Source organism: Notolepis coatsorum (genome assembly GCF_963971535.1).
Source record: "Notolepis coatsorum genome assembly, chromosome: 1".
In the NCBI taxonomy this organism is placed as follows: domain Eukaryota; kingdom Metazoa; phylum Chordata; class Actinopteri; order Aulopiformes; family Paralepididae; genus Notolepis; species Notolepis coatsorum.
The window spans coordinates 164,799,555-164,826,301 of record NC_140165.1 but is presented as its reverse complement, the minus strand read 5'-3'; the positions used below and the strand labels follow the sequence as shown (position 1 = coordinate 164,826,301).

Sequence of the window (26,747 nt, the reverse complement as noted above, 5' to 3'; positions counted from 1 at the left end):
CCTGCACGCTGAAGACACAACCTTCGCCGACCCTCGCTCCAAAATATCCCCCTCTGACGTATTTTTGTTTGTTTCTATGAAACTACATGGTTTAATTTAGATACATTTCTGACAAGCAAAAGAATAAAAAATAAAAATCATAAATTCATTGAAAAGTAACAATTCAATCACAGATTGTTATTCACCCTTATGCATTATAACTGCTTTATTTTTATTTTTCTCTTTTTTTTACACAAACGCAGCCAGCCTTTCGAATACAGAGGTCTAACCAGTACCCTAACAGCTTTCACCGTTTATCAACTGTTTTTACTGTAATTCATTTAATAATTAACTGAACCTCTGATATCACCCACTGGATATGAATAACTTAAGATAATATATGGAGCAATGTGACTCATTTGCTTACTGAAAAGTAAAAGTGCTGAACATATATTCTTGTCTCACCCCCCAAAACAAAGAGATATATTCTCTGGGAATTGTAAACATCTGCTTCAAAGAACAAATACTCTGGCTGTTCCACAGCAGCATAGCATTGATTTTTGACATTTAGCCTCAAGTCCACAACGGAAATCTACAGCGGGATCCACGGATGCAACTGTTTTATACATAAACAAAACAAATTTCATTGAAGAAAAGAAGCCTACATAATTAAAGGATAGGTACAGAACACATAGGCTAAAAGGGAAATGTTAGTCACACGTAGCTAATGTGGGATTAGCATGTCACGGCGGAAATGGTTATCCAAGAGCACGATTCATGTATTGTAGCAAACATTAGATCATGAATTGAGGCTATTGTTATACAATGGCTTACTGTTGCTACAAGTTCATATTTTTTTCGACTTCAATATTAAACGTGATAACAATTGGCAAAACAAACAAATAATGCTTCCACACAGGTATAAAAACAAAACATACATGTAGCCATTAACTAAACCAATAAAAATAGCTTACAGTTAAGTGAAATAGATAAGTAGTTCAATGTCAAATTAAATTAATTATATGATCTGAAAATATAAATATACTCTCTTTTTATAATTTTTAACCTCGATAAGGGGTACATGTTTCCAGTAGGTTTTAAAAAAACCTGGAACCACGCAAAAGAAAGTGTGCAAAATTAGTTCTCTTAGTAAGACGTGTAAGTTAGAGATAATCGAGTGTGCACTTATTTAAAAAGTGACGGTAGGAAAACGTAGCTTTTTATAAAGTGAAAACTGACATGACTGCGATGCTTGCGACCCAATTACCGCAGAGCCCGCAGGGAAACGACGTCTCATCGACAGCGTCGCCGTGCACGCTCAGTAAAACTCTCTTTTCTTCCCTGGGGGTGATTGAAGGAACAAAATCAACAGGTTTTCTTTTTTCATATAAAGGAAAAGGAAAAATAGATTATCATTTATTAAAAAAAAAGAAAAGAATAATCATTGACATAAGCATCTTCAGATGTTTTTTTTTTTTTTTTACTTGTCGAAGCATGTTCGGAAAAATTTGAAAGCTAAGTACTCTTTGGGGAGACAAGCAGGATGCAGCACTGCACTGGTTCCCAGCCGTACCACTATAGCCGCTCCCAGTCCTACTGGTAGCCGTTCTTACGAGATTTCGGGAGCTTCTACGTGTCCAGTGAGGGAACGCTAAACAGCATTAGAACTTGCTGATATACTGTAGAGTAAAGAGTACACAGGTTCCTCGGTCAGGCCACATGCAGGTATTATCTCCACCGCGTCTGCAGCACCAGGAGCATGAGGGCGACCGCCGCCGGCGCTAGGGAGGGTCCGGGGGACGGTGATCTGCCTGCCGCCGCCGCACGCTCGTCGCTCCTGTCCGCGCCGACCACCGGAGCCTCTGAGGCCGCGAAGACAAACTCTGTGGTGCAGCCGTCTGGACAACCGCTGCCACTGCCGGAGCTGCTGCCCTCGTCACCTGCACGCGCAAACACACACACAGACACACACACACAGACACACACACATGCACGCGCATGCACACAAACACACACACATGCATGCACACAGACACACACACAGACACACAGACACACACAGACACACACACATGCACGCGCATGCACACAAACACACACACACATGCATGCACACAGACACACACGCATGCATGCACACACGTGCATGCACACAAACACACACACAGAGACACACACGCAAACACACATGCACACACACACACAAATGCACGCATGCACACAAACACACACACAGGCGCACACAGACACACACGCAGATGCACAAACACACACAAAAAAGCATAAGCACATCGTATGCAAATAGCAATAATAACAATTTGTACACACACACACAGAAACACACACATGCATGCACACAAACACACACACACGCACAGACACATGCGCACAGATGCACACACGCACACGCACACACACACACACACACACACACACACACACACACACACACACACACACACACACACACACACACACACACACACACACACAAACACACGTACACAAAAGTAGATGTGGCCATGGTATGCAAACAGCAATAATAACAACTTGTAAGTCGCTTTGGATAAAAGTGTCAGCTAAATAACTAAATGTATTTTTTTTTTTAAATGTAACAAAGACAAGCACAATTTCCTGCACCTACGATGCGACACGATGTAGGCTATCTGTGGTGTAAGACACGTCTCAAGAACATAATTATGACACGTGTCGTCGACACAAGGGGATCCTCAGAAATCAGAGGACAGCAGGTTCTTAGCACTTAACACATTGACCGCCACAGCAGGGGGCGCTGATACCCCATTCATTGCCAGGTCTTTATTCAATGGATATAGTTTTAGACTGTGACATTTGCGAGTGCTTAAAATATATCTTATATTATATCTATGGGTCTAATAACGCCGTCGGGTCTCAGTGAGCTGCTTCTAGTCAACATGCCAGAGACAGATTGTTTTTTCATCTGTACATTTCCGTTTTATACCGTTTTGAATAGAGTATGGTTTGGGTGTTTTTCAGTAATTCCAGGAAAAGGCGAGAAAAATGCATTTGACTGTAATCCAGTCATCACGTTGTAATTTTTCGGTTTATTATCTAATCATCCTGAAATCAACGCTAGATTATCACTATTATGTCTCCTCGTCCATACATGAAATGACCGTCGTAGCGGGGCGCTCCCCCCCCCCCCCCCCCCACCGCAGCCAATGGTAAACAGCCATACCCGGTCCACACAGATAGATGCGATCGGGGTAGAAATAAATGTCAGATCAACGATCAAATTCATATATGATGTTCTTACGTTGTATCTGATGTAATGCAAAAGAGATCATCCAAATATCTTATCGCAATTCCAAATAATGCTTGTGGAGGTCCGCACCACACTACCGACCGTTTCACAATGACGGGCGGGCGGGCGGAGTTACTGATGCCATTGTTGTATAGAAGTGGCTCGTCTGAATATTTAAACCCCGCCCGGCTCAGATCGCCTCCTAAAACACCCATTTTCAATTAGATGCAATAGCTCCACCTGGCAGTAGAGGGCGGTGTTGACCGTCTGCCAGCTCAGACAGGGTCTGAAGACTATACCAGAGGCTGCGGCTATGAATAGATATAGCGAATAAACAAAATAACAATCCAAAAAACTAGTAAACTCCTTATTGCCGTTATTCGATTGGCGGCCAATATTTTTGGCTGGGAATCTGTTAAGACCTAAATATAGCCGCCACCGCCTGTCAGCGGGTTGTTCTTCCAGACACTGCTATTTACTCTCCTGATGAGACGTCGCCGTGTTACAGGAACCTGTAGGAGGCTGAGTGACAACCGTTAACACCTGAGAGCTCATTTACTCATTTTATATAATAAAAGTTATATATAAATATATATGTATTTTTTATGGGGGGAGAATAATAATACAAAATATATGTGTGTATAGTAACTTTTTTGTATTAATGTATGTCTATACATATATAAAAAGTGTATATATAAAAGCATACCGTGTGTGTGTAATTCCCAGTGACTATGGAACAGTAATTGTGTGAGTTTTGCTCGTCCCTAATGAAAACCACTTTGTAAATTCCCTTCTAGTCAACTTCTCTACACTCCCAATACGTGAAACATCTGCACAACTTACTGGAGTCCTGGAAATAGATGTCATTTCCATTGTAGGCGTTCCTGAGCTTGTTGGTCATGACTCTGAGGGCCATGATCTGCTGTCTGATCAGCGTGTCTGGCCTGGTGATGTCCACGTCCACCTCGGGGTTGTTCAGCTGGTTGGTCAGACCCTCCTTCACCACTTCGGGGAAATATCTAACCGGGAATAGACAAGCACCTGTGAAATGTCTTCACACTAACCATTAACATTAAATTCGAATTCAAATTTACATTTACACTTAGTCATTTAGCTGATGCTCTTATCCAAAGCGACTTACAAATTGTGAATAACTCAGCAGGAGGAGGACATCTCTGGCAGCTACGGATCAGTGTCATTGTTTGTCAAATAGTGTCAAACTTGAGTGTAACACTCAGGCCATGGTTACACAGACTGTTTTTGTTTTCGTTTTGTTGCTGTTTTGAATACGTTTGCTGTCCCTGTTAAATAGAAATGCCGTTTTGGCAGGAAAACGCGTTGCCCTAGCGGAAACGCTGAAAAGGTGTTTTCCTCGCCAAAACTCGCAGACAACGTGTCGTGTAATCTGCGCCGAGCCGTTGTTGCTCAACGCCCATGCGCAGTAGATACCGACATCTGCGTGCCCTCACCAACGTCCGGTGACAACAGAGCTGTCCCAAATAGCTGCAGCTACCATGTGTTGTCAAGTTATTGTTATAAGGACCCCAGTCCAAGCTAAAACAGTTTGCATTCCCTTAACAATTGTTTGTATTGAGCCGTATTGTATTGTACCCATTCTGCAATATGTTAAATAAAGTTTACATCCATTCATTCTGCTAGCATTAACGATTGCATGAGCAGCTGGCTAACGTGAGCTAACGTTAGCTACCAGACCCTGTTAGCTCAGAGCTCCTCTTTCAATCTTAACAAGCATTAAACAAAATGGCCCAGTCATCTATTCACCTTTGTTTAATACACAAGGCGTTGTCTTTAATGTTATCTAGCTACTGATAGCTCCCGATATCATCCTGGTGCTGGCTGGCTAACTGATGTGAGCTAACGTTAGCTGCTAGCCACAATGCTATACTGTTATATTCCATTCACGTTAGCATGTAAGCTAACAAATTCTGCGATCTTTTTTGAGCCTAAACTATCCGCTCTTGGTGGTCACTTGTGTTGATGTTAGTTTTGTTTCATCAACAAATCGTCAACAAATGAGGCAGAACACAGTGAATGTATCAGTTTTTGTTTATTGCACTTTATTTCTTGCTGAAAAATAATGCTTCATTGGCTAAAATGGCTCGCGGAGGCATTTAAAAATGGTGGCTTTTGAGATTTTGAACAGGATGTGGAGTGTCCTCATTCAAGTTCTGATTGGTTGAAAATTGCCTTCATGTTCGCCACCTGCCACCTACTGCTTTGGCATTGTACATCACTGTGCTCAGGAGGCAAAACGAATGTCTAACTCGGCTGCCACTACGTTGCGACCTGGAAAAGCGAAACTCATCTTCAAAACAAAACGAAAACATCAGTCAGTCTAACCGCAGCCTTAGTGTGCATAGTAGTATAGATTATTAGCATGCTAGGTAGTAGTATTAAGTATAGTATCATAGTAAGGTACATAATAGTAAAAAGACAGTAAGAAGGTTAGTTAAAGGTCAACCTCCACGTTGTATTTTTGTTCAATAAACAATGTGGACTAGGCCAACAGTGGCTTTCATGAAGAAGGGGAAAAAAAGTATTGAAATTGACCCAGTTTTAGCGTTTTTATCAAACATTTTGTCTGCCCAACACAATCACCACGCACGTGCATATTTTAATCAATGATTCATAACGTGCGCGTGTAATCTCGTCACAACAGGTGCAGGACAACAGGGGGCTCACCAGGGGGCGCTGAGAGTCACACAGCTAGTGGCAGGCAGAGAGCCTTGCTACCATAGATATATGCTTGCTACTACTAGCCGAATGGAAATGTATCTGTTTCACCTCACTATTGCTCCATAATAGCCATCCATCCATCTCTAAAGCTAACCACTATTTGTAAAAGCCACAACCACGTTACCATATTTGTAATAATGTAAATCATTGTGTCGTTGTACACATATTGTGTTTATAACGTTAGTAGATAACATAGCTTAGCTTGGTAGCTATTGTGCTAACAACATATCCCGACATCCGGCTCGCTGGCCGGCATGAACGGCCGACCCAAAATGGTTCTCTCCTCTCTGTACACCCCGTCCCCACGGATGCCCTGCCGGGGGGCCCATGGACGCGACGGCGGCGGCAGCCGCAGGGCGCCCGAGCCCGCAAAGGCTAGTGTTACACGATAGCTATGAGCTAACTAGCGCTGCGGGCTCCGGCGCCCTGCGGCCGCCGCTGTTGTCGAGTCCACAAGCTCCTCCGCGGGGACGGGGGCACACAAATAACAACATTAACCAGACTCTCGTTGTGTCTATTATGCTAACGCTAACGTTACCTCATTGTGTCTATTCTACAAGCTTTAACGTTACCTAGCCTCTCGTGTCTATCTGCTAACGTTAGCATTAGGCTAACTAACGTTACGTCCCTAACCCCCAACAACAAGCGTAACTAATCAGCGATCTTTTTGTCAGACTAAACTCTCCGCTCGGTGGCAAATTGTGTTGATGTCGGTTTTGTTTCATCAATAAATGAGGCAGAATACACAGTGACTGTATCCTTTTTTATTGCACTTGTTTCTTGCTGCAAACATACATAAGACATAAAGATGGCGGCGGCGTTCTGTTTTCGTTCAGACTCCCCAAACAGTGACGCGTCTCTCTTCTGACCAATCAGTGGTCTGCAGTTTTTCACGTGACATTTCTGGAGCTCTCATGCTGATCACCAGCAGCCCCGCCTCCCCACACGGAGACAAACTGAGTACTTTATTTTAGTGGAAAAGCAACATTAGATTCGGCTCATTAATATGCAAGCCACACCTGTTGTGACGTCGGCGTTTGATACGCTTTATTGATTCGCGCGTGCATGTTATTCGTGCGTGGACCTTTTTAACTCTTTCAGAGTGGCATTTCCGGTGTCAAATGGAAAAGGTTGGCCTTTAATGCATCAACTAAAACCTTTCGGCTTGTATATTTCTGGGCGTGGTAGGCTATGGAAACAAAAGATCTTTTGCAACTTTGTCTTTCAACCGAGGTGTGTGAACTGGAAACGATTAGTAAGGGAGAAAAATTCCCAACTCCTGGAAACTGATGGATGTTTTAAAAAATGATGTTCTTTAAAACATCCATCGGCCTCCAAGAGCTGCTTGAGTTTGGTAAGCACAAACAATGTTCCTTCTTTTGACATTATTATTATTATTATTATTATTATTATTATTATTATTATTATTATTATTATTATTATTATTATTATTATTATTATTATTATTATTATTATTATTATTATTATTATTATTATTATTATTATTATTATTATTATTATTATTATTATTATTATTATTATTATTATTATTTATCTTGTGTATAACATGTAACTTAGAATAGCTAATATATTGGAAAGGTTATAATAATATCTGATCCCTGAATTTTCCCAAGGGGATTAATAAAGGATAATCTTATCTTACAATGGCATAATAATGGTTTCAAGTCCTAAAGAAACAAAATAGTGGTTTAAAGTCCTAAAGCAACAAATTAGTGGTTTAAAGTCCTGTGATCAATAGATCACTAAAGCAACAAAATAGTGGTTTCAAGCCCTAAAGCAACAGAATAGTGTTGTTTAAGTCCTAAAGCAACATATTAGTGGTTTAAAGTCCTAAAGAAAATAAATTGTGGTTTAAATCCCATGATCAATAGTTCACTAAAGCAACACAATAATGGTTTAAATTCCTAAAGCAACACATTTGTGGTGTAAAGTCCTATAATCAATATATCACTAAAGCAACAAAATGGTGGTTTAAAGTCCTGTGATCAATAGATCACTAAAGCAACAAAATTGTGGTTTAAAGTCCTAAAGCAACAAGACAGTGGTTTCAAGTCCCGTGATCAATAGATCACTAAAGCAACAACATTGGATGTCCCTTACGCTTCATGTGTTAATTTGTGACTACTTGGTAGGGATGTGATTTAAATGTTCTATAAAGTGTTAAGAGCGATGCGCTGCTCTGTTATGCCGCTATAGACTCATTACATCAACACTTATTATTGTATTGTAAGTGAGGGCTATTTTATTTGATTGAACTATTTTATTGCACTGCAGTACTGTGTCATTTTACTGTCTATTATTATTATTATTTTACGGTCTATTCTATTTTATAAAAAAAAATTACTTATTGTTTTTATTCAGTAAAAAATTTTGACAGTACAGATATACAAATACCTTTTACAACATATTCTCAATTACTGTGCAATATTACACCTACTGTAGACTTCAGTATATTTTTACTGTATTTATTTACTGTATATTTTATTCTATTTTTTTTTATCCACTTTTTCTCCTCCTATTTTTCTGTATTTTTCTCCCATCCCAATTTAGTCCTTATGCCAATTCCCCCTCCCCTTCCTGGTCGTTGCACGCATTTGCCCCCTACTTGCCGGTCTAGGGAGCCCTGAAGTCTATCAGATGCTTCCTCCGATACATAGGAGACAGCCAGCAGCCTCTTTTCACCTGACAGCGCGGAATCTCATTGGTGAAGTGTAACGCGTTGGAGGATCACACTATCTTCACCAGTTTCTTCCCTTGCTGTGCAGTCAAGTCAAGTCAAGTCAAGAGTTTTAATTGTCACGGCATACAGGTATACAATGAAATGCGGGTGGTCTTGCCCGCAACGATGTGCAATACAGTGGTACAACATATAATAGAATCAAAAAATGAAAAAACAACATTGTGCAGTAAACAGGTAACAGGTAACATGGAGTGACATCTCGGTATCTGTACATAGTTATTTACAGAGCATATGGGACATGCTAGTTAGCTTTGGTAGTGCAATACACTGTTCCTGTTATTCTAATTTAAAGTGTCCTTTCCTTTGGCCATAAGTGTGCGTGTGTGCGACATGGGTGTGTGCCCGCTCATGTTAAAGTGTTAAGTGGCTGCTCGTGTGTGAGCGTGCACAGCGTGCGTGTCGTGTGTGTGTTCATGTGTGCTTGTGTGTGGATAGTTCAATGTTCTGAGCACTCAATGTTCATTGTTCATGGCTCTGATGGCCTGGGGGAAGAAGCTGAGCCTAAGCCGCTCTGTCCTAGTAGCTGGGGTTCGCAGGCGTCTGCCTGACCTCAGCAGCTGAAACAGGCTGTTATTGGGGTGGTGAGGGTCTTTCATTATCCTGCAGGCTCTGGATTTGCACCTCTTGTTGTATAGAACCTGCAGGGGGGGTAGTGCAATACCCGTGTTACGCTTGGCTGAGCGCACCACTCTCTGTAGGGCCTGCAGGCGCCCTGACCGACCTGTAGGAGTCGCTGTTTACAACAACCAGGAAACCACCCACCGGCTTCCCACCCGCTGACACTGCCAATTGTGTCAGTATGACGACCGGCCAAGCCGGAGGCACCGCTGACAGCCGGATTCGATACCAGTGTCTCTACTGTGGTAGACAGACACTTAGTCCGCTGCGCTACCCGGCCGCCCTATATTTTATTCTATTTGTATTCTATTTTATTCTATTCATATTCTTAGGCAATTTGTTTTGTTATTCTTCTTCGTGACTTGTTCTGTCTAAATGTTTAATGTTGAGCGATTTGCAGTGTCAAATTTCCCTTGGGATAATAAAAGTATTTCTATACTATTCTATTCTATTCTATTACCAGCATGCCTGTACTGTATCACAGTGGCGAATCCTTGTGGAAGCCAACGGAAGCCATGCCTCCCTATATTCATATCAATTCATATCAAATTATGAAATATGAAAAAAAAAAAAAAAAAAAAAAAAAAAATTAATATAGTTTACATTCTTTTTCATCTGTGCATCTGTGTTTTTTTTTTTTTTTTTTTTAATGTCTCCCTCTTCTCCTTCTCACTCCCTCTAACACACTGTCAGACTGTGCTCACTACTGCAGCTAGTATAGGAGAGAGGCAGTGGGTAGGTCTCTTTCTCCAGGCTTCCAGCATTATAGAGTGAGTCCAAACTCCAAATCCGATCCTAGCCAATCAGATTCGAGCTGACTGCCACTGTGCCACACCCTAAAAGTTTAAAACGGAGCTGGGAGGAAGACGTTCAGCATAATGTTCCACCTGGAGGCGGGGCAGGTCAGAAGTTCACGTTTCCACCTGACTACCTAACGTGACATCCCATTAGTACTGAGGACCAGCGCAGAGCACACCACTGTGGATATTATGATTTAACAAATCTATCTGGCAAGAGGAGGACCACATTATTGACCAGGTAAGAACTGAGCAGCCTGACTAAGGACTAACTAACGTTATCAGGCAAGCTTGTATACCCTTTCATGACTGCAATGCAAGCCAGGGGCTGGAATACGCAGTAATTTATTCCTCCGTAGTAGCCAGGTTAATGTGCACCATCAAGCACTGCTTAAAAGCTAGCGGTGGGTCCAAAATATATCGGATATAAATGTCAAAGGTACCCAGCGTTCCATTAGGGTTTCACACACAGATGCGGCGGGGTTTGAAAGCTCGGCGTTGCTAATAAACATTTTAAATCATTTTTATAAACGAGTAAAACTGAGGCTGAAATGACTGCTTCCGCATTTTACAGTAGGAGCGCTCTGATGGCTGGGCGCGCGGCGCAACAGACACGTGAATGAATGAATGAATGAGAACTTTATTTAACAGATTGCAGAATGGGTACAATACAGTACGGCTCAATACACACAATTGTTAAGGGGATGCAGACCAGAGAAATACGTTTGTCTTGTCACGTTTGTCTAATAGACAGTCATATTCTCTCCCGGTGTTCTGCGGAATCCTACTCCCGAGTCCCTCCTCGAAAACAACACCGGCCGTATGTATATTTCTCTCCCACCCACCCACCCCCTCCTAATGTACAGTCCCCTCCCCATCATATGTATATACTCTGTCAGGATCTAGGGGTAACAGTACTGTATATTTGATGTCATGATGTCTTGTATGTCATAAATGTCACTAGTATGAATTGAAAATGGGGGACCCTGATGTAAACAAGACAAACGTCTTTCTCTGGTCTGCATCCCCTTATACAATTGTGTGTATTGAGCCGTACTGTATTGTACCCATTCTGCAATCTGTTAAGAAAGTTTGACTGGCCGCCGAGCCATACTGTAGTGTACATGGTGACTACTTGACTTAAAAAAAAAAATAAAAAAAAATATTAATAAAAATATTTAATACATTTTTTTTAATAATTTTTTTTGGCTTCCCCTGTTATTTTACCCACGCGACGCCACTGCTGTATCATTAATAGACAGCTATGTTTGGGGAAGGGGAGGGGGCATGGGAGAAACTTAAAAACAGATAAGACAGAATATACTACATGTGTGGATGAAAACCACCAGTAAGTGTTGAAACAAAGACAGATTTAAGAAATAATAATAATAATAATAATAATAATAATAATAATAATAATAATAATAATAATAATAATAATAATAATAATAATAATAATAATAATAATAATAATAATAATAATAATGATATAAAAGTAAAGTTAGTAGTTACAGTTTAGATGCAATCATAGTTGTGTGTTGAAGGAATGAAAAACACATGTAGATTAGGTAAGTATTAATGGTGAGATAAATCAAACAATTTTAAAAGGAAAATGACAATAGAATGAGAAATAAGATGAAAGAAAATTATAAAATGAAAATAAAAATAATACGGTGAATTTATACAAACCCACTTTCTATCGAACTGTTCACCTTGCAACCTGACCAGATTAGTCATCCTCTCCATGTCCTGAATTTCTTTAACTTTGTTTAACCATTGGTTGGGGGACCGGACTTCAACCAATTAATTGTGATAATTTTCTTGGCAGCAGTTAACAGTATTTGAAGAAGATACAAATTTGTCATACCCTCAATGCCCTCCGGTATGACTCCGAAGATGGCAGTTTTTAAATCTTGTGGAATGTCCATGTCAAATACCTTTTTTACATCCCTGAAGACATCATCCCAGAAGTGGCATAGTTTTGGGCATGTCCAGAAAATATGGGTATGGTATGGTTACCTATTTGTTCACCACATCCCCTCCAGCATGCGCTTGTGGGGGTCGTACCTGCTTTAGCAGTCAATAAGGGAGTCTTGAAAAACCTATTAATGACCTTCCATTTATATTCTTTCTAGGAATTAGAGTTAGTCACCTTATGTGCTTCAGTACAAACACTGAACCACTCTTCTTGTGTGATCTCCTGTTGGAGCTTAGCCTCTCACTTCAACTTAATATATAGTGAGTCATTGGGGTTCATTGATAGTAGATTTGGATATAATTTAGAAAAAATCATGTGTATTGGAGCATCAATTTGGATACCTCTTATCAAGCGGGCAGAAAAGTGGCAATTCTTTTTACTTGAACTTGAGGACTGCATACTTTTTTTGCAAACCAAAACAACATTATACAAATACTGTTATGGTTTGTAATGCGACCCCAATTGCACGACACAGACAGGTAATCAGAGTTAGCCAAAACAAGGGCATGATTTATTATATACAAAAAAGCGGCACTCAGCCTTTAAGGGGGAAAAAAACACCAAAGTCCATGAACACAAAAAAACGCGGCACTGTGCCTTTAAGGGGCGCACAGGCAGGAATCCTCTAGCACACAGGCAACGAGGTACACAGGAAATCTTCCAGAAACACGGGCAAAAATACACAGGACTCTTCATTGAACACGGGCATCCTCCCGACCAGAATGCTGCCGACGGGCAGCGCAGCAACCAGGGGGTCCAAGGGGAATGGGGTGAGAACACAGGCATCCTCCCGTGGAGTAATAGAGAGCGATGGCGAGCCTCACCCCAGGAACGGGTCCATGTAGAGGGAGTTGGGAAGTAGCCGGCAGGACATCTGGAGTGGGAACACTGGGATCCTCCCGTGGAGTAATAGAGAGCGAAGACGTGTCCCACTCCACGAAACGGCAACAGGTGGTGATGTACAGGCGTGGCACGACGTCTCACGCCGGAGACGCGGCAGTAGATGGTAGTAACAAGAACGACCCGACAAGGAGTGGAGGGGAGTCTGCAATACTAGTACTCTCCCGAGCTGATTGCAAACTCCTCTCAGGTGCGTGAAGCAGAAAAACGGCATGCCCCCTCGTTGGGCTGCATGCAGAATTCCTCCAGCCCTCACAAATACATTTATACTTATAGCACATGCACAAACCTGGTCTCTTTTGAAAGATGACATTCTGAAGTTTCTGATTCCAGAAAAAAATTCACTTTTAGTGTTAACGTAATAGAGTAACATAGGTCTGAACTTGAGTTGTGGTTAGTAGTCCAGAGGTAGTATTTCCCCAGAAGGTGGTATGGCTTACAAATCCATACGGATTACGGACCCATAGCCTGAAGCCTTATGTAGTACATGTCCAAATTTCATAAAGATCCATTCAGAAATGAGTGATTAGGAGTGAGTTTTCTCATAGACTTCAATTCATTCGTCTGTTTTTCTCTTCCTGTTTTCGCTCGTTAGTTTTTGTTTGTTTTTTAGATTCATACATCCCCACGTGGTGTTTCATTGATAAGCCACACTCATTGGCTACAAGGATCCACAATCATTTTCGAGATCGGATCTAGATTGACGGAGCTACTGCGCCAAGAGTCGGGAGTGGTATTTTGCGCAATACCATGTACTTTGCACAAGCCTCAAATACCGGCATGTAACTCGAGAACCGCTGAACGGATATTGTCGGATTTTGTCGCTTTCAACAGGCAACAAATAAGCCTTCAATTCGATATATATATTGCATTACAAAATATGCACACCCGAGCCACTAGGGGTCGCCAAAGTGCCGGTGGGCAAATCGTCCTAAAAACGTCCCATATGCGGGTCGGCGCATGCTAAGAGACTATAAAACGTTCAATTGCAGAAAGGTGTCGAATTTTGTCCAAATCTTCCTGATTCTCAAAAAAATTCCTTAATTGGAGAAAATTGAAAAAGTCAGTACTAGGAAGGCTAAACTCCACTCTGAGTTGTTCGAAAGATTTAAGCTGGCTGGAGTGAATAAGTTGGTGAACAAATTTCAGACCCTTTGTCCTCCATCCACTGAATCCTGCATCCAAAGTTGATGGTGTAAAGTCCCCAATGGAACCAATTGAGGTCAGGCCAGATGTTAGAGGCAACCTGAACTCTTTCTGGACCTCTCTCCATACTTTTATCGTAAATCTGGACCACATACCTATAGAATCCTCCCTTATCTTATGCCCAGAGAATAATTTTATTAACTATTTTACTGCACTTTTTTACTCTGTCTATTCTATTTTAGAATTTGTATTACTGCCTATTTTAAAACTGAATCAACCCGTAAACAGAGAGGCCTATTGGGATGTTAGATCCTAATGTGAAAAACTGTGATTTGCTTTACCTTGCTGCTATCTTTTTTAATGCTTGTTTTATGTTTTATGTCATTTTATGACTCATACAGTTCTCATCCAATTTGGAGAAAACGTCACACATAGGATGAGAGCAGGCCAAGGATCTGCATTCTTAACTCATTCAACGCCAATCACGGAAAAAGTCGGGTTAACTCGCCAAAGTCGGGTTAACTCGCCAATCAGGAGAAAAGTCGGGTTTTAATCGTTATTTCTTTTATTAGCTATATCCATTCATTTTAATCCATCCAGCCTGATGTTATCATTGGGAATGGGTCTGAGCTCGCAAAAGAGCAAATACCGCCGCCTTCCACTCTTTTCAGGGCCGATCTGAGCCGTGCGGGCAGGGTTTAAATACTCAGACGATGCAGGCCTTTACAACGATGGCATGGTACACTAACCCCGCCCGCCCGTTCATGTGTAACGCTCTGTAATGTGGGACGGACCTCCACAAGCAGTATTTGGAATGGCGATCAGATAATTGGATTATTTCTTTTGCATTACATCAGAGACAAGGTAAGAACACTATATATAAAATCTTGCATTGAGGCGCAGTGTTCAGGGTAACAGAGCATGAGGTGAGGCGGACCTTTAAAAAAGTGAATATCAGGAAGGCAGCAGGTCCGGACGGCATCCCCGGCCGCGTCCTAAAAGTCTGTGCCGACCAACTGGCCCCAGTATTCACTGACATATTTAACCTGTCCTTAGAACAGGCTGTCATCCCCACCTGCCTGAAGAAGTCCACTATTATCCCTGTACCCAAAAAATTCAAGCCTGCTTGCCTCAACGACTACCGCCCCGTAGCTCTCACCTCCATAGCCATGAAGTGCTTTGAGAAGCTAGTAAAGGGCTACATCTGCTCCTCCCTCCCCATCAACATGGACCCCCTGCAATTTGCATACCGCCCCAACAGGTCCACGGAGGACGCCATATCCCATGTGCTGCACACAGCAGCATCACACCTGGACAAGAGGCAGGGGAACTATGTGAGAATGCTATTCATCGACTACAGCTCGGCATTCAATACCATAGTCCCCTCCATACTCATAGCCAAGCTCAGGGACCTGGGCTTGGGCTATGACCTCTGCCAGTGGGTCTTGGACTTCCTGACTGGCAGACCCCAGGTGGTGAGAGCAGGCAACTGCACCTCCTCATCCATCACCCTCAACATAGGGGCCCCCCAGGGCTGTGTTCTGAGTCCCCTCCTCTACTCCCTGTACACACACGACTGTGTGGCTCAGCGGAGTAGCAATACAATCGTCAAATTTGCTGACGACACAGTGGTGGTGGGCCTGATCTCTGCCAACGACGAGAGGGCCTACCTGGAAGAGGTCAAGGTCCTGGCGGGATGGTGCCAGGAAAACAGCCTCTCCCTGAACGTCAGCAAAACAAAGGAGATGATTGTGGACTTCAGGAGGTCGGGGGTCAAGGACTACAGCCCCCTCAGCATCGACAGGGCACCGGTTGAGAGAGTCAACAGCTTCAAGTACCTCGGAGCCTACATATCCGAGGACTTGACATGGACCACACACATTAACAGTGTGGTGAAGAAGGCACGACAACGCCTCTACTTCCTCAGGCGCCTAAGGAAGTTCCAAGTCAGCCAGAAGATCCTTAAGAACTTCTACTCATGTACAATAGAGAGCATCTTGACCGGCAACATCACCTCCTGGTTTGGGAATAGCACTGCAAAAGACCGAAGCAGACTACAAAGAGTGACACGTGCAGCCGAACGCACAATTGGAGGGGGGCTCCCCACCCTCCAGAACATTTACTACAAGCGTTGCAAGGGCAAGGCTAAGAGAATCATTAAAGACTCCAGTCACCCGAACAACTGCCTCTTTGAACTGCTGCGGTCAGGCAAGCGATACCGGAGTCTCAAGGCGAGCACAGAAAGACTCAGAAGTAGCTTCTATCCCCAGGCCATCAGGCTGCTAAACGAACAATGAATGAACACTACACAACAACAACCACCAAACGCACATAGCACACACATCCACACGCACACACTCACTTTAAACAAACACACTGTAGCACCCACTCCACACACTTTATAGCACACACCCACTTTAAACAAACACACTGTAGCACCCACTCCCCACACTTTATATTTATGGATGAAGGATTGCACTACAACTCGTACACTTTACTGTAAATTGTACCTAAAATTGTACCTCATCCCATTTCTGCTTTGCACTAGATAGTACTGTACATTAGTACACTGCATAGTATTGTGTATTGTATATTATATGGTAACTCAGAACATTGTACATATGTCTATACCGAACACTGTGACCTCATTTTCTTCTTCTAAATTCATGCTATATTATGTTATTATGTTATTTGATACTATCTTGTCTAGCACAGTCTCTGGAGCGTAACAGTAAGAAGCATTTTGTATGAAAGTATTCTGTACTTCTGTATGACAACTATTAAAGAACTTGAACTTGATCTGATATTTCTTTCTACCGCGATCAATGCTGTCTGTGTGTGTGGCTGTTTACCGTTGAGTGCAGGAGGTGGCGGGGGGAGCCCCGCCATTTCATTCTTGCATGAGGAATGATAATAATGATAATCTAGCGTTGATTTCAGGAAGATTCGATAATCAGGCTAAAAATTACAACGTGTTTAGTGTATTCCACTAAAGGGCTATTATCGCGTCTTTTCCTAAGTATCACCAAAACTATACTCATATTCAAAACGGTATAAAACGGAAATGTACGGATGAAGAAACAATCCGTTTCGTACATGTTGACTGAAAGCAACTCACTGACAATCGACGGGGGTATTAGACCCATAGCTATAATATAAGATATATTTTAAGCACTCGCAAATCTCGCAGTCCCCCCATTGATTAAAGCGATGGCGTACTAGCACCCTCTGGCGCATTAAGCAATGGCGCAGAATGAGTTAACAGTATTTTGAGTGCCAAGCTACATTTAATTTTTTTTTAAGTATTTTATTTGAATTAATTTCCACCATTGTCTGTTCAACATTGGGGATAGAGTGTGCACTGCTGTCAGGCAGTAATTCAAAATCTGAAGGACACAAGCAGGCATAGATCAATTCTAGCCAAGCGTTTCGCTCCAGTAATAAAATACGTGGCCAATTTTCTGCCTGTGACTAAAAACACACCTCTTCAAACTATATCTGAAATTACTTACTGTCTTTTAGAATATAAATACTTTATTCATCCCGAGAGAAATTTGGCACTACAAATCACTCACAGTAAACATTTAGGTAGACAAAACAAAGTCACGAATAAGAATAAAAATAAGCCTAAGAATAAAGAATAAAATAAGCCTAAGAATAAAATAAGCCTAAGAATAAAATACCGTCCGGGATTTACATTTCCTATGTTGTGTATATACATTCTAATATAAAATATACAGTAAAAATATACAGTAAAAATATACAGAAATCTACAGTAAGTGTACAGTAAGTGTAATATTGAACAATGTTGTTTTAAAAGTAAAACAAAGAAGAACAATGCCACTGACCCTTAGCTGCCAGAGTTGTACCCCTCCTGCTGACTTGTTGTTCACAAGTCGCTTTGGATAAAAGCGTCAGCTAAATGAGGTCAAATGTAAATATAGGGCTAATAACATTTTCATTCTAGGAATACATGGATGACATTACACAGATCACAGCGGCACTCTCTTTGCCTGCTTGCATGTGTGTATCGTCTCTCTGAGTGACCGTATAGTTATGTCCGTGGAATGTGTGGAAGTTTTCCTCTGAGACCTGTGTTCACCCCCCCCCCCCTCCCCTTGTCCTCCCCTTCCTCTGAAGCTGCGGTTACACCTTTCGTATCATCTTCGTATTGTTTTCTTATACGTATCGCCGCGTATCGCCGCGACGTCGTGCGCCTGAGTCACACTTTCGTTTTTTTTTCGTTTTTGTCAGCCGAGCACACTGATGTAGTACACTGCCAAAGCAGTAGGTGGCAGTAGGTGGCAAACATGAAGGCAATTTCAACCAATCAGAACGAATGTGCCTATACACTTCCTGGTGGAAGCTCCAGCAAAGAAAATGTCAATAAGGCAGGCGCCTATGCCGCGCCACCATCTTGCCTATTTACTCAATGCAGCAATAATTTTTCAGCAAAGCCTAATAAAAGTGCAATAAACAAAACGGATACATTCACTGTGTGTTCTGCCTGTCATTTGTTGATGAAACAAAACTAACATCAACACAAGTGACCACCAAGAGCGGATAGTTTAGTCTAAAAAACGATCGGTAGCATTGTTAGCTGCATGCTAACGTCAATGGAGTATGCCATTATAACAATATAGCATTGTGGCTAGAAGCTAACGTTAGCTCACGCTACTTAGCCAGAACCAACACTGATGATATCGCGAGCTATCAGTAGTTAGATAACATTAGAGACAACGCTGTGTGTATTAAACAAAGGTGAATAGATGACTGGGCCATTTTGTTTAATGCTTGTTAAGTTGAAAGAGGAACTCTGAGCTAACAGGGTCTGAGTCCTGATAGCTCACGTTAGCCAGCTGCTCATGCAATCGGTAATGCTAGCAGAATGAATGGATGTAAACTTTATTTAACATATTGCATATGGGTACAATACAATACGGCTCAATACAAACAATTGTTAAGGGAATGCAGACTGTTGTAGCTTGGACTGGGGTCCTTATAACAATAACTTGACAACACATGGTAGCTGAAGCTATTTGGGACACGGAGCTCTGTCCCAAACACACACACTGTTGTCACCGGAAGGGCACGCAGATGGTATCTACTGCGCATGGGCGTTTTCGCAACAACGGCTACGTGCTGACTACACGCTGTTGTCGGCGCGTTTTTATTGCGTATCTCCAAACGCAAACACAATTTTGCGTTTCAGCCGTATCCACAAAAAAACGCCAAAAAACGCATTTCTGTGTAGATAGGACATCAAACGTCGTCAAAAACGTATAAAAAACGCCAGGAATACACTAGTCTAACCATAGCCTGAGGCCTCTGTTCACCCCCCCTTGTCCTACCCTTCCTCTGAAGCCTCTGTTCACACCTCCCACTCAACTCATCCTCCCCTCCTTCTCCCCTCCCACCCTATTCTTTGTTTCACCTGTTCACCCCTCCCCTCACCCGCCTTTCCACAGAAAGCTTAAGAGGCAAGCTCACATAATTGATTGGCAATGCTCTAACAATACATCAACTATGAATATTTGACCATGCGCATAAATAACCTCTCTGTTTCCACAACAAATGTTATGTTCTATTGGAAACAAATTGTGTAGCCTATGCTAAAGCCACATTGCTCTCAATGGAAACTACACACTGCAAGAAAGCACATGTGACTCACACACATCCTGGAACGGCCACAAGAGATGACATCAAACCTATGTGTACATGCCATACATCCTTCATTCATTGGGGACACACATTTATTCCTAACTATAGCATACCACTGACATGTGCTCCAACGAGCACCCGCTCTAGTTAGCAATACAATGAGTCACCGCATCTAAATTCAGAGCAGTATATTAATGAGAAAATCATACCCGTGGTGTATTAATTTATATGACAGGAGTATATTTATAATGCCCCTAGCTCATGGAATGAACTCCAATAGTCTTTAAAGCTTGAGATTCTCTCCTCTGTTGCAGAGTTTAAAAGCTTGATATCCTGCCTTTGTCAATCAAGTTGTACATGTTTTAATTGATTTGTTATCCTTACTCTTTGCCCCGTCTTGTATCTGTTGGTTATTATTTTATATGCTTTTTTTTTTGGCTTGTTTCTGTATGTACACTCGACATGACTGTAAGTGAGGGAAACCTCAGTTGCCTTTCTAGTTTAAATAAAGGTTTGAAATTAAATAATAAGTAATGATGTGTGGAAGTCATTTATTGGAAAAGTAGAGTGTGTACATCGACTCTGGCATAGGGACTTATATAGGGACTTATATAGGGACTTATATAGGGACTTATATAGGGACGATGGGGACATGTCTCTACCAAAGACACAGTTTTATATATATGGACGCTGGGGACATGTCTCTACCAAAGCCACATAGTCTTAATAATATAATAATAATGCCGGACCTTGTCGTGGAATATATGATCATGTCCTTATAGATCTGTGTTGAGATATCATGTTATACAGCTTGACTTTCAGTGTGACCAGCTTGACTGGTTAATGTGTGTATGTCTCTTTAAGAAGACTCCAATGTACTAATATCTCCCAAGCCATAACCTTTTTGTTGTTGCTTCCAGTGACTGAGAACCATTCTTGTTTACCTTCGTCATATCCTTGTGTATTAAAATATGTTCCACATAGACAGTTACAATGAGTATTCTATTATAAAGGCCCAGACTATAGGTCACAGGATTGTGTTTCTTCAGAGCCATAACCCAAGGTTATGGGAACAGTTAGACAAAGCTATAGCCATAATATAGTCGTATTATTAAATTCTCTAACCAGCCATTTTGTTTCTTCTACATCATTTTCATGTATTTAATTGTATGTCTGACCAGAGCTCTGGATCATTTTATGGTCAGACGCTTATGTGTGAACATTGTTGTCTCTGATTGTAAACTGATCTTTCCTTTGTGGCCACGGATGAAATAAACGTTCCTATTATTAATAATGACTCAGAATCATTCATGTAAACGGCTCATCGTTTGTCCCTTTAATATTTCCCATTACAGATGGCGACGAGAGATGTATTTTCTTTAACCGATGGGTGTCGAGGTCGGCCGCCAAACGGACTCTGCAGAAAGGGTGAATCCTGGGATTCCGGGGAGCGCTGCCCTGTCTCCTCCTCCTGTAGTTTCTCAATCTTGGTATGTCCCGGATGTATTAGGGGGGGATTAGCCTTGTGCCTTATAGACGGGGTGCGGGGGCCTACCACGAGTATAATAAAAGATGTTGAGTTCAAGTCTGCATCCCGAAGAAGAGGAGTGGGGGTTTTTGGGCTTCAAAATTATATATATATATATATATATATATATATATATATATATATATATATATATATAGCGCTAGTTTCGCTCTGCAGGCTCTGTATTTGCTTTTCACAAAATGCAGGAATTGGGACTGTGCTGTGAGATTGTAAATAGGCGCTGTTAGTAGAGGGAGATAGCTGTGTTAGGGGTGATCCTGAAAGAGGATTTGTTTTGGGGTTTTAAAAGGTCGTTTGGAACGCTGTGAATAGGTGATCCTGCCGTAAAAGGAAAAAGAGACAGTATGTTCCACAGGGGTTGATTATCTTTAATTATTTTACCTGGTCAATCTGCGTATAAGGGTACTTTTCTTATGGGGTTCATGGACAAGGAAGGCAGTGCTCTAAGGGTTAATTCCATTTTTGTTTGTCTGTACTATAAGAGTTTTTTTTCTCACAAGGAGGCGGGAACGCGGGACTGCGAGTCGGGAGAATTGATCTATGTTTTATCAGACCTACCGTCATTTGCCATTCAGTCTGTTTTGACCTGTTCAGTACTTGCATGTTTAGTAGCTGCTAGCAACGGCGATCATCTAATTTCATATGACCTGCAGAAATCATTATGACCTGTTTGCCGACGAGACTCTTAGAGACAGTTGCTTTTTTGTTGTTGTCATGACTTAGGAAACTGCCCTGCTCGTTGGAGCTGAGTTGAGGTACTATAGAATGTCCTAACTTCAAGCCTGGAGTGGACCCTTTCTACCATTTTAGTGTGTAACTGTCTATAATGTGTGATAACGGGCAGCATTCTTTTAAGCGTGGCTGAGAGGGGGGGGGGGGGGGGAGAAAAAGAGATTGGAATAGTGAGATATACAGCCAGCTGGCACTCACATCTCTCTCCTTTGTCTCTTCTCTCCCACGTACACCTATGTATGTACCCCTCTCCTTTGTAGTTTCTCAGGGGGGGTCCTCCATCTCTGTGCCAAACCAATGCCCGCCGGCCCTACTGACCACTGCCCCAGTGAGAGGAAGCTGTGCCCGGAGAAGCATATGCCTACCAGCCTGCTATAGCCTGCAGCTGGACACGACCGACGCAGCTATGAGCTACATCAGACACTGCCCAACAGCTGACGACAGCTGGCCTACTGCTCGAACTGAGGCAGAGAGCTGTCCAGCTTGCTCCACTGTTACTACCAGCTAAACAGCTGGCCCATCACTGGCCGAATCATTGGCCGAAGATGAAGAACTAAGTGTTAGGGTTTGAAACCGACCTCAAACGCACGGCACAGACAGGTAGTTCAGAGTTAGCCAAATACTTACTAGTATTTATTTTCAGAGTCAAAAAAGGAGCAAGTAACAATCTTGAAACAAAGGGAGACTGCCTTCAGCAGAGTTATCTGCGGCTCTGCAGATCCTCTTGGTGTTCGAGGTGGGGAAACGGTGTTGGCGCCGAAGCGGCTCTGCAGATACTCCCAGCTTCAACTCGAGGTGGAAAAGAGAGAGAGAGAGAGAGATCAATAACAGTCCACATCACACTGAGGCAGTGCGGTCTCCTCCTCCCTTAGCTGAGTTCAGAACAAACAAAACGATATCTTCAGTGTTCACCACAACACACAATTTAGCTGAGGGTCAGTGCAAAACAAAAACGATAATCTTCAGTGTCTCTTCTAAACACACACCCCATCTGAGTCCAGTGCAAGCAAAATGATAATCTTCAGTGTCTCCTTTAACACACAACTTAGCTGAGTCAAGTGTAAGCAAAAATAGATCTCTTAAGTGTTCTTCAAAACACACAAAACAGAATAGTCCAAAAAAGGGTTTGGTTCAAACTCACCAAAGCGCAAGAGCAAAGCGGGTAAACGAGGCGCAGCTCAAAACGGGGGGACAAGGTCTTCACCAGCGGCAATCCACAGATGTCCTGGAGGGAGAGTAGATGAGGCACAGCAACGGGGAACAACAGGGAGAAACAGAAGTATTCAAAACGACCCGACATCGATTGAAGGGAAGTCCCAGTAAAAAAAGCCTCTGGGGCGCTAATCAAAAACTATGACAGGTGCGTGCTGGAATTGATACTTGCTCCAAAAGCGTGTGGCGGGGAATGCACCAATCAACACAGTACCTTAAAGGAGCGGAGCGTGTGGCGGGGAATGCACCAATCAACACAGTACCTTAAAGGAGCGGAGCGTGTGGCGGGGAATGAACCAATCCTCACACTAAGAGACAGTTCAATCCTAACTGCGATTCATCAACAGGCTTTTAACGTCGGAGGAAAAGACAGTTAGCCTGTTTCAGTTGTGAAACGAACCAGGGACAGTGCGAGAGAACAGACCATCTGCAACGACCGAGGGAACCATCAGACTGGATCGGCCCGGGGGTGTTTGATGGCAGAGAAGGGAGGACCTACCTGAGATTCAACAACTGATTAAGAGGCAAGTCTGACCCACATCACATTACATTATCTCAGAAATTTTGTTTTGGGAACACTGCGTTCCAAACAGTTCCAAACACTCATAGCAGAGAAAGTGTTAGCAAGGTTGTTGTGTTTTTTTGCCTCTGCATTATGTTTCATTCTTTGTAAAGTGTTTTTCATTATTCTCAGAGCAGTTGTCTCATAGCAGAGACACAGTGTAATTTTGCAAGTTTGTTTTGGTTTGTGCCATCTCTTTGCTCTGGGGAGTAGCAGCCTTGAGCTACATACTTTCCTGGGTTTTGTTGTGTTCTTTCCAGCCTGGTGGTTGGAGATATCTGTATTCTGCACCCTTGACTGCCCAGAGCCTGGACACTGTGTTCTGAAATCCCGACCATCCAGACAGGGGTTTTGCAGGAGACCACCTGTTTACCTGTCATCCGTCATCATTCATTGATGTGTGGATTTCGTTCTCTAGGTAGGGACATGTCTCTACCAAAGCCATGGAAACATAAATTGTCCCTACTAAAATAAATGAAAACTGTGGTTTTAGTATTATATTTCACAACATTGCAGTTTGCAATGGTCTTGCAACGGTCTTGCAAAAACAGCGCCTTTTTATCTGTTGTGAAAGTGTAGGTTGACAGCAAGCTATTCTATTGTAACCGAGTGGATTTGAACCTGGGACCATAGGATCCACAGGCGGATGGACTAACTAGCTGAACTAAAGGATCAGACTCGTTAGACAGACTGATCAGTTTACTGATCCTCCCCCCGAAAAGTGCGTCCTTGCACGTTATTTCGTCCACGCGCGTACTTTCCCAGGGTTAGGGCACTGAGATCCCACCCCAATTGCTACGTGAACAGGCACGTGCACACATAGAGCCCAAGGGGTGCTTGAGCACCTGCCTTTTTGAGCCTCATAAAAAAAGTTTCCTTTTTGAATTTTATTTAATTTTTATTTTTTTTGCCGTTACGCATACTGCCCTTCCAACTGAAAAATGTCAGGATAGAATCAAAATATTAGGTAAAGAGAGAGAGATGCACCATATTCCATTGCAGTTTGCAGGGCCTCCTCAGCGTGCAATATTTTATGCATAGCGTGGGTGGTGATGATGATGATGATAGAAACCGCTGTGGCGCATACAGTTGAATGCTGGTATTACACTCATTGAGGGACACGAAGAAGTCAAGTCCGATGGGATTTGGGAATCTCAAATACAAATCGGGATTGGGGAAAAAAATACATTTATATTAAACAATACAGAATATACAGCACTTCTTGGGGTCTGTAGGGTAAGCACTTATTCCCCCCCCCCCCCTGAACATTTATGGAGATGTATGGGCCTTTTAAGTCAGTGATAAAAGTGTCTTTCAAGGATAAGTGAGCTCCTGCACTGATTATTATAGTTCAATATTCAATATTTGATCACCAAAACCCCCCAAAAAGCATAAAAAGGGGGCCCCCACGCCCGAAAAGGGCCCTTAAAAATCTGGCTTAAGATACACAGGTATAGTGCCATTTTCAGCCTTTGAGCACCTGCCCCTCTCCAGTCCTGTGCACGTCCCTGTACGTGAACCTGGATAAAGATTCACAGGGAAGTGAGATCCCACCGCTGTCACGAATTTAACTGAGTGAATTTAAACCTGGGACCTGTAATAGCCAATTTAATTTCTCTTACCTTTCAATTTATGATTAGTCATCCTTAACCCCCCAGTCAACCTTCAAAAAACTCCCACCTTTCTCCCTAGTGACGGAAACTGCAATCTCAGTAAAACATATCTTTTCATGTATTGTTCTAATTTTCTTTCATGAATATCATTATTAACTTCAGTCCTCACCATACATATCGAATATCTTTAAATTTTCAGGATTCTTAATTTTTTTTTTTAATTAGGGTTAGGGTTAGGGTTAAGGTTAGGGTACCCTAACACTAAACCCCCTAACCCTAACGAAAATAATGGTTAGAATCCTGAATAAATGCACAAACTACCTCTTGGAGGCCTCATCCATCCTTTTATCACGTTACTTGTGATTCATTCTAATTTTAAAATGTACAGGCTGTGTATTCAAAAAGAAAATTTAACTTGGGAGTCAACCTGTTAATTTCTGCGACTAGGGTGGAAGGTGTATAAAACGTGCAGTGATTAAAAAAAAAAAAAAAAAAAAAACATGGATTATTGTAATGTGACTCAAAGATGTGATGCTGAGCTATTTTTTAGCCTTTTTTCCACACACGTGGAAAAAAGGCTATTTGACAAGAATCGCGACAAAGGTGCCCGGAGGGGTAATTAAATGACAGAATTCTCTCCAGGCCTCGTCAACAGACAGCCTTGAAAGATACCAGCCTCACTTCCCGTCATTTCTGCAAGGTTTTGGTAAAGTAACGATGACATTGCTTATTCCTGTCATGTCTGCAGGGTTTGGTAAGGTAACGATGACATTGCTTATTCCTGTCATGTCTGCAGTGTTTGGTAAGGTAACGATGACATTGCTTATTCCTGTCATGTCTGCAGTGTTTGGTAAGGTAACGATGATATTGCTTATTCCTGTCATGTCTGCAGGGTTTGGTAAGGTAACGATGACATTGCTTATTCCTGTCATGTCTGCAGGGTTTGGTAAGGTAACGATGACATTGCTTATTCCTGTCATGTCTGCAGGGTTTGGTAAGGTAACGATGACATTGCTTATTCCTGTCATGTCTGCAGGGTTTGGTAAGGTAACGATGACATTGCTTATTCCTGTCATGTCTGCAGGGTTTGGTAAGGTAACGATGACATTGCTTATTCCTGTCATGTCTGCAGGGTTTGGTAAGGTAACGATGACATTGCTTATTCCTGTCATGTCTGCAGGGTTTGGTAAGGTAGTGAT

The 26,747-nt window shown here is 42.2% G+C and overlaps 1 protein-coding gene across 1 annotated transcript in view; it reads right to left on the bottom strand.

Annotated features, from left to right (window-relative positions):
- Positions 1 to 1,707: 1,707 nt before the first annotated feature.
- LOC311223399 (glypican-6-like) overlaps positions 1,708 to 26,747 on the bottom strand; it is a gene marked incomplete at its 3' end in the record, with an annotated part of 851,697 nt that continues 826,657 nt past the window's right edge. Inside the window, exons 9-10 of the mRNA XM_084308187.1 lie at positions 4,106 to 4,281; positions 1,708 to 1,919 (exon numbers count right to left, since the gene is read on the bottom strand). Of these exons, the coding sequence (XP_084164313.1) occupies positions 1,708 to 1,919; positions 4,106 to 4,281 (388 nt within the window). The remainder of the gene's footprint in view (positions 1,920 to 4,105; positions 4,282 to 26,747) is intronic.